Raw genomic sequence first — 9519 nt, 5'->3', positions numbered from 1 at the left:
TGCTAACAGTGGTTTGATTTCACCCCTGGAGGTGCACTCCATTGTCTTTTGAGACAGCCTGATATCTGCAAGCACTGAGGTCACACAGTCTGGCCTGCTGGTAAAAAGTAAAGGTAAAGGGACCCCTGACCATTACGTCCAGTCGTGACCAACTCTGGGGTTGCGGCGCTCATCTTGCTTTATTGGCCGAGGGAGCCGGCGTACAGCTTCCGGGTCATGTGGCCAGCAGGACTAAGCCGCTTCTGGCGAACCAGAGCAGCGCACCGAAGTGCCGTTTGCCTTCCTGCTGGAGCAGTACCTATTTATCTACTAGCACTTTGATGTGCTTTCGAACTGCTAGGTTGGCAGGAGCAGGGACCGAGCAACGGGAGCTCACCCCGTCCCGCCGACCTGATCGGCAAGTCCTAGGTTCTGTGGTTTAACCCACAGCGCCACCCGCGTCTGGCCTGCTGGTACCTGCCAGCCTAATGGCTCTTAAGGTAGACTCAGCCTGAAGTTTGTGTTTGGGGAGGCTCATGTTAGATATATTCAGGTGGGAAATCATTTGGGCTTTGGGGTCCGGATCTTTACTACCTGACCCCACCGAGTGGGCGGACTGGCTGTGTGGGGCAACCCACAGGTCAATCACACGGCATCATGTATATGTGAGTTGTCTCCACCTGTCAAAATTCCTTACGGAGGGCTCCCAACAGCTGGCTGCACAAAGGGCGTTGTGTATTGCCAGTCCCAACCCTGCATTTTGCCCAGCTGATGGGCACAGGGAACACACTGCTCCAAGCAAAAATCAACCCATCCCTTGCGATCTGTGTTTGATATCTAGCATGTGAGCATGGGGTTTGGGGGAAATGGCCTTGCAAGCAGAATTATTATTATTATTTAATAAATTCATATAGATCTCGGGGCAGTTCCCGCTCCTGATTTAGGAAGTTTAAGGAGCACCTTGAATTGGTCCAGGAAACAAAAAAGGCAGCCGATAACTGAGTGTGGTATGGTGCAAGAACCAGGTATCCACAAGAGTTCATAGAATCATAGAGTTGGAAGAGACCACAAGGGCCATCGAGTCCAACCCCCTGCCAAGCAGGAAACACCATCAGAGCACTCCTGACATATGGTTGTCAAGCCTCTGCTTAAAGACCTCCAAAGAAGGAGACTCCACCACACTCCTTGGCAGCAAATTCCACTGTCAAACAGCTCTTACTGTCAGGAGGTTCTTCCTAATGTTTAGGTGGAATCTTCTTTCTTGTAGTTTGGAGCCATTACTCCGTGTCCGCTTCTTTGGAGCAGCAGAAAACAACCTTTCTCCCTCCTCTATGCGACATCCTTATATATATTTGAACATGGCTATCATATCACCCCTTAACCTCCTCTTCTCCAGGCTAAACATGCCCAGCTCCCTTAGCCGTTCCTCATAAGGCATCGTTTCCAGGCCTTTGACCATTTTGGTTGCCCTCCTCTGGACACGTTCCAGTTTGTCAGTGTCCTTCTTGAACTGTGGTGCCCAGAACTGGACACGGTACTCCAGGTGAGGTCTGACCAGAGCAGAATACAGTGGCACTATTACTTCCCTTGATCTAGATGCTATACTCCTATTGATGCAGCCCAGAATTGCATTGGCTTTTTTAGCTGCCACGTCACACTGTTGGCTCATGTCAAGTTTGTGGTCAACCAAGACTGCTAGATCCTTTTCACATGTACTGCTCACATGTACAGTTCTTGCTGCCATGCCTGGTTTCTGAAGTGTCTACAAGCCTGAACGCCAAGTTCACTGCATTCTAAAGTAGATTTGCCCAATGCTTGGCACGATGGTGGCCAGTTTAGCTGGAGGCATCCTGGAGGAACATTAGCTGCCTTGGGGTTTCCAGAGGATGTTGGACTCCTTGGGCCCCAGCTGGCATGCCCAAGGATTAGGAGCAGTTGGAGTTTATTGTCCCATAAAGTCACCATTAAAAAAATCTCTAAATGAGGGTGAAAGTGGAGAGCACAAAATATGGTCTGAAGCTCAGCATCAAAAAAACTAAGATCATGGCCACTGGTCCCATCACCTCCTGGCAAATAGAAGGGGAAGAAATGGAGGCAGTGAGAGATTTTACTTTCTTGGGCTCCATGATCACTGCAGATGGTGACAGACAGCAGTCACGAAATTAAAACTACAGTGGTGCCTCGCAAGACGAAAAGAATCCGTTCCGCGATTCTCTTCGTCTAGCGGTTTTTTCGTCTTGCGAAGCAAGCCCATTGACAGCTTAGCAGATTAGCACTATTAGCGGCTTTTAGCGGCTTATCGGCTTAGTGGATAAGAGGCTTAGTGGCTTAGAAAAGGGGGGGGGAGGAAAAAAACCCCGCAGGAACTCGCAAGACATTTTCGTCTTGCAAAGCAAGCCCATAGGGAAATTCGTTTTGCGAAGCACCTCCAAAACGGAAAACCCTTTCGTCTAGCGAATTTTCCGTCTTGCGAGGCATTCGTCTTGCGGGGCACCACTGTACCCATGTACTGTCTGAAACCCAAGGGGTGCCAGTGAATTTGGGTGCATTGGTTGCCAGTGAATTCCCCCCCTCCCCGCTTTCCTCCCCTTCTAAGAGTAAACTGTAAGCAGAAATGCGGAAGTCGGTCCCATGTTGCAGCTTGGGAAGTCAGAGGTGGGTTGTAAGGTCTGGACAAGCTGATCCCCAGTGCTTTAGGGAACATGGTGACTTCTTGTTGTTTAGTCATGTCCGCCTCTTTGTGACCCCCTGGACCAGAGCACACCAGGCACTCCTGTCTTCCACTGCCTCCTGCAATTTGGTCAAACTCATACTGGTAGCTTTGAGAACACTGTCCCACCATCTTGTCCTCTGTCGTCCCCTTCTCCTTGTGCCCTCCATCTTTCCCAACATCAGGGTATTTTTCACGGAGAAAAAAATATATTTAAAAGAACATACAGTTATACCTTGGATCTCAAACGCCTTGCATTCCGGTCCCCAAATACTGCAACCCCGGAATGAATGTTCTGGTTTGCAAACGTTCTTTGGAAACTAAACGTCCGACGCAGGGCCGGATTTAGGATTGATGAGGCCCGAAGCTACTGAAGGCAATGGGGCCCTTTATATGTCCAGCTGTCCTTTGTCAAAAACAAATTGCCGCTGTTTTTTGTGTTGAATATATGCTACAGTACAGTGGTATCTCACGATGCGAACGGGATCCGTTCCGGAGCCCCATTCACACCCAGAAGCGAACGTAACTAGCGACGGCACATCTGCGCACGCACGCACCGCTTTTTGCCTTTCTGCACATGCGCGTGACATCATTTTGCGCGTCGGCGCATGCGCGAGCATCGAAACCTGGAAGTAACACGCTCTAGTCCAACCCCTGCAATGCAGGAATCTCAGCTCAAGAACCCATGGCAAGTGGCCCTCCAAGCTCTGCTGAAAAACCTCCAAAGAAAGAGAGTCTACCGCCTTCCGAGGGATTTCCTCCCACGGTCAAACATCTCTTGCTGTCAGAAAGTTCTTCCTGGAGTCGGAATCTCCTTTCTGGTCGCTTGAAGCCATGGCTTCAGATCCTGAGGGCCTCTGGAGCAGGAGAAGACAAGCTTCCTCCCTGGGACGCCCTTGAGATATTGACAGGGCTCTCATATCCATGTCCGGAGGGACAGGGAGCAAAACATCTCTCTCTCCCCTTTCCCCACCCCATGCAGAATGGCAAGGGGTCTGTGCATCCGGCTGGGAAGAAGGTGGTGGGAGTGTGGAGCCCAGCCAGGGCTGGCTGTGGGCAGGATCCTTGCACTGCCGGGGGTTGGACTGGATGACCCTTGGCACCCCTTCCAACTCTGCCATGCTATGATTCTCTCAAGCAGCTGAAGGATCAGGCGGGGGAGCAAAATGCAGAAGAAGGGGAGGCACAACCACACCCCCACCAGCCCCCTCTGGCCTGACCCACAGTGGCCTCATCCCAGCACACTTTGAGCCCCCCTGGTTTCAAAGGGGATGCCTGTCAGATGACAGTGAGAGTTGGTAGAGAAAGATGGATTCTCAAGGTAGGAGGCCTAGAGGAGATGAGTGGCAATATTATTCTTGTGAGGTGATGCTATTACAATTCCAAAGCAAGGAGGGAGGGGGAAGAGAGAGAGAGAGTGGAATTCTGGTGGAGACGGAAGATGGAAGGAGGCTTGGAAATGGAGTTTGAAGGGGGGGCAGGTGAGAGTCAGTTGAGAGTGGTGGGTTCTAGAAGGCGGCACGAGGGGGGGGGGCTGGAGCTGAACTGGACATAGCTGCCATTGCTCCGAGGATGTGGTCATTTAATGCAGCAAGAATGGGATCTCAGCCATATTGGCGGCAAGATGATTCTCTTGATTCAGGTGAGCCATGGAGCCAGGGCTTGGCTTGTACAGAAATTGTACCTCAGGTTAAGAACTTTGCTTCAGGATGAGGACAGAAGTCATGCTCTGGTGGTGCAGCGGCAGCGGGAGGCCCCATTAGCAAAAGTGGTACCTCAGGTTAAGAACAGTTTCAGGTTGAGGACGGACCTCCAGAACGAATTAAGTTCTTAACCCGAGGCACCACTGTGCTGCTAAAGCCCAGATGCCTCACACCCCCCTCCAAGCTTCACAGAACTGGGCTATGCCTGATTATCGTCTCCCAAAGCAACTTGTTGCTGTTTAGTCGTTTAGTCGTATCCCAATCTTTGTGACCCCCTGGACCAGAGCACGCCAGGCACTCCTATCTTCCACTGCCTCCCACGGATTGGTCAAACTCATATTCATAGCTTTGAGAACAGTGTCCCCCCATCTCGTCCTCTGTCGTCCCCTTCTCCTTGTGCCCTCCATCTTTCCCAGCATCAGGGTTTTTTCAGGGAGTCTTCTCTTCTCATGAGGTGGTCAAAGTCTTGGAGCCTCAGCTTCAGGATCTGTCCTTCCAGTGAGCACTCAGGGCTGATTTCCTTCAGAATGGATCGGTTTGATCTTCTTGCAGTCCATGGGACCCTCAAGAGTCTCCTTCCAGCACCATAATTCAAAAGCATCCATTCTTCGGCAATCAGCCTTCTTTATGGTCCAGCTCTCACTTCCATACATCACTATTGGGGGAAACCATGGCTTTAACTATACGGACCTTTGTTGGCAAGGTGATGTCTCTGCTTTTTAAGATGCTGTCCAGGTTTGTCATTGCTCTTCTCCCAAGAAGCAGGCGTCTTTTAATTTCGTGACTGCTGTAACCTTCTGCAGTGATCATGGAGCCCAAGAAAGTAAAATCTCTCACTGCCTCCATTTCCCCCCCTTCTTGCATTTCCGTTTCATTGGGATGGTTTTTGTTTTCGTTCTTGGTCCACATACTGCTTAAGCCTCCTTGTAGAATTTTAAGCATAAGCTTGCTAGTGTGTGAAATGAGTGCAATTGTGCGGTAGTTGGAGCATTCTTTGGCACTGCCCTTCTTTGGGATTGAGATGTAGACTGATCTTCTCCAATCCTCTGGCCACTGCTGAGTTTTCCAAACTTCCTGGCATATTGAGTGTAGCACCTTAACAGCATCATCGTTTAAAATTTTAAATAGTTCAGCTGGAATATCATCACTTCCACTGGCCTTGTTATTAGCAGTGCTTTCTAAGGCCCATTTGACTTCACTCTCCAGGATGTCTGGCTCAAGGTCAGCAACCACACCTGGGGTGTACGAGACATCCATATCTTTCTGGTATAGTTCCTCTGTGTATTCTTGCCACCTCTTCTTGATGTCTTCTGTTTCTGTTTGGTCCTTACCACTTTTGTCCTTGGTAATCTTTGAACGAAATGTTCCTGTCATATCTCCAATTTTCTTGAACAGATCTCTGTTTTTTTCCATTCTATTGTTTTCCTCTATTTCTTTGCATTGCTCATTTAAGAAGGCCTTCTTGTCTCTCCTTGCTATTTTTTGGAAATCTGCATTCAATTTCCTGTATCTTTCACTATCTCCCTCGCATTTTGCTTGCCTTCTCTCCCCCGCTATTTGTAAGGCCTCGTTGGACAGCCACTTTGCTTTCTTGCATTTCCTTTTCATTGGGATGGTTTTAGTTGCTGCCTCCTGTATAATGTTACGAGCCTCCATCCATAGTCCTTCAGGCACTCTGTCCACCAAATCTACATCCTTAAACCTGTTCCTCATTTCCACTGTGTATTCATAAGGGATTTGATTTTGATTGTATCTAACCAGCCCAGTGATTTTTCCGACTTTCTTCAGTTAAAGCTTGAATTTTGCTATAAGAAGCTGATGATCTGAGCCACAGTCAGCTCCAGGTCTTGTTTTTGCTGACTGTATAGAGCTTCTCCATCTTTGGCTGCAGAGAATATAATCAATCTGATTTCAATGCTGCCCACCTGGTGATGTCCATGTGTAGAGTCGTCTCTTGTGTTGTTGGAAAAGTGTGTTTGTGATGATCAGCTTGTGCTCTCGGCAGAACTCTATTAGCCTTTGCCCTGCTTCGTTTTGAACTCCAGGGCCAAACTTGCCAGTTGTTCCTTTTATCTCTTGACTCCCTACTTTAGCATTCCAATCCCCTATAATGAGAAGAACATCCTTCTTTGGTGTCATTTCTAGACGGTGTTATAAGTCTTCCCACTTGTAACCTCTTCCTATGTTATTTATTTTCCTTTCTGTCTCCTAGGACATAAAAGGCTCCGCCCAAACATGAAGGAGGATGGAGGGGCACCTCTGGAGATTGTGGTACGTTAATTCCATGGGGAATCCATTCCCCACATGTGCAGGGGGTTGCAGTCCCGTCTCGCCCCAGCCCCTTGCCCCCCTCCTTCCCAGCAAGGGTCAGGCGCCCAGACAGGAGCAGGCTGGCAGCCTGTGGTGACGTGGGCATGGGCAGCCTGGCAGGAGTGCTTGTTCTGCCCCCTAGAGAGTACAATGTCCTTTTCTCTTTGCAGGGCCGTGGTTTGGGGAAGCAGCAGCAGCCCAGCGGAGCAGGAAAACGCAGCAACATCTGGAGGTATGTTGTGACCTTGTGTGGCCGGGGAAGTGTTTCCCAGGGATCTTGGGGGTGGAGGAGGAAGGCCTGATTTAGAGATCCCTGTACTTTTATGAAGGTTTCTCTGTGGTCCAGGCAGGGCCCTAGCTAGGGGGCGGTGAGGTGGGCCCCCGCCAGGGACGCAGGTGAGGGGTGGGGCACAAAATCGACTCCAAAATTTGTCCACCAGCATGTCTAAATATAGAGGTGATAATAATGAATATTATCATCTGTATATTTATTTGGTTCCAACTCCTCCAAGCAATCAGACTAACAGAACTTGTTTCTTCCTTAGGCGAGAGGCCCGCCAGTATGAGGGGGGAAAGGCTCCCACTTCACGTAAGTGGAAATGCCAATAGGGTGCCCCATATTTTAGGAATGTTTCCTTCCCGTGTCCCCCCTCCCTCATGCACCAGACTGGTGCTATCATCTGGGATCCAGGCGCTTGCTGATTCCTCCATTTCCTTTGCAGGGAGGGAGTCTTTCCCCACCGTCTACCCCATGCTGGCGAAATCCCTGGAGGGACGTGGCGGACGTGGCGAACATCAGGTACTGGGACAGAAGGAAGGAAAGAGTCCTTGTGGAATTTCTTTTGGGGGGCCATAAAAATGGGGCAGTAGTTTTTCATCCGCCCCAGCCCCTTCTCACCAGATGCTTTCTGCTTCCTCCACAGGGCAACACCTCCAGGGATGAGGCTCCAGCGCCTGCTCCCGGGACGAAGATTGGCAGAACATCGCGGCGGTTCCCGGCGGTTCCTGATCCTCGCCTGCCTCACCCTCCCTCCGTTCCCCATGCGGGAATGGCTCCTGCCCGGCCGTACCTGGCGCAGAAGCAGCAGCCAAGGCTTCCCCCCATCAAAAACGCCTCCCAAGTGATTCCGGAGCCGGGGGAGACTTTGGCTGCTGCCTCTGTGCCAGGCCGGTCGGGAGGGAGCCCTGACGCTGCCCGCATGGAGGAGTTCAGGGTGGGGCAGTTAATAAGATCAGGTAGGATGAAATGCCCCCTTCTCAGATCCCCACCCTCCTGCCCCAGACTGGGGCTCGCGTGGCTGGGAGCCAGGCTCCGGCTGATGTCTCCCTTTGTTTTGCAGCGAGGAGACGGTTCAGCCTGGGAGCCGCCGCATCCCGGGAGGGCCTGGAGCCGAGACAACGGCCTCTCGCCTCACAGGTAAGGGGACAGGGGGGTTTCAGTGCTTTGCCGCTCTATGCTTTGCCGCTCGCGATTTGCGGGTTTGCGGGGCGCCGGCAGGGGGCGCGTCGGAATGTCACCCCCCTTCAGGATAGCACCTGGGGCAGCCCGCCCCCCCTGCCCCCCATCGGTACGGCCCTCGCCAGAAACAGGATTCAAACCCAAGAGCCCTCTGCTCACCTGGGACTCGACTTCCTGCAACGGCTTCTTGAAGCCCCGTCCCTGGTCATTTGGTCAGTGACAGACCATTCACACATTCAGGGATTCCTTCTTTCTTGCAGGGTAGGACTGCTGCACCGCTGTGGCTGCTGCTGAAGCCCCCTCCCCGCAAATAATACAGGTAAGAGGAAGAAGGGAGAATTTGCACGGAGCGGGGAGAACACCCTGCTCCAGACTTCCAGACCAACTCTCATACTTAAAACCAAGGCGTTCCTACAAGAGCCAGTATCAAAATAACATGGAAGCAGTACAGAAATGGATAAGGCGGAGCTATAGCTGATAAGGAATGCAGTGGCACCATCTGCAGTGATCATGGAGCCCAAGAAAGTAAAATCTCTCACTGCCTCCATTTCTTAGAATCATAGAATCATAGAGTTGGAAGAGACAAGGGCCATCGAGTCCAACCCCCTGCCAAGCAGGAAACACCATCACAGCACCCTCCCCATAATACCCCTAGATCCCACCACTCAGGTCCTCTCAACAGTTCTGACCTTTTGTCGCTAATTTACCATGCCAACATTTTCTCCATTGTCCAAAGCAGCAATCCACAACCTTGCGCCCGCCGGGCGCCTTGCGCTACAACTCCCAGCACCCCCCGCAGCCAACGCAGGTTGCAGTTGAGAACACCCAGAGGGCACCGGGCTGCGAAGGCTGATTCCGAGGAGTTATTTCAACTGAGCCAGAAATTCAGGCTGCGCCGAATCCGAGGGGTGAAAACCAGGAGGTCCGAGGTGAGAATGACAGGCAGAAATGATGAGCGACAGCGAATGGTGAGCGAAAGTGACCACACACACACACACACACACACACGGGCCCTGATTCATTGATAAAAAGCAGACTTGAGGGGAGGGTGGCTTTTGAGAAGAGATGCAGCAGGTGGTGTTGAGGAAAGGGCTGCAAAAACCCCACGGAAAATCTCCCTCTGTTTCCCAGCGCTGCTTTTCAGCGAGGAGGGGGCCTGTGAGTTTTCTCACTATGGGGCTGTGATCCACGGGATGCCTGGCACCAATGATGCTTGGCACCAGCGGAGGAGCAGCTGGACTCAAGGCAGGGCAAGCTGGGTTGTCATTAAGAGGGCTTGGGCAAAGCGCCACTCCTCTCTGCCTCGCCAGCTTTGCAGGATCGTTGCGAGGATGCCGCGAGATCGCTAAACGCACACA

The 9519-nt window shown here is 51.4% G+C and overlaps 1 protein-coding gene across 1 annotated transcript; it reads left to right on the top strand.

The window, feature by feature from the left end:
- Window positions 1–7322: 7322 nt before the first annotated feature.
- Window positions 7323–8669, top strand: LOC307207376 (uncharacterized protein). The gene is made up of 4 exons (XM_079961150.1): window positions 7323–7501; window positions 7626–7938; window positions 8043–8119; window positions 8422–8669. Exons 1-4 carry the CDS (start codon window positions 7331–7333, stop codon window positions 8473–8475), a joined length of 615 nt encoding a protein of 204 aa, XP_079817276.1. The 5' UTR covers window positions 7323–7330; the 3' UTR covers window positions 8476–8669.
- Window positions 8670–9519: the final 850 nt, after the last annotated feature.

The sequence above is a fragment of the Podarcis cretensis genome (genome assembly GCF_951804945.1).
Source record: "Podarcis cretensis genome assembly, chromosome: 18".
NCBI classification, from domain to species: Eukaryota; Metazoa; Chordata; class Lepidosauria; order Squamata; family Lacertidae; genus Podarcis; species Podarcis cretensis.
This window is presented reverse-complemented; position numbering and strand designations above follow the sequence as displayed.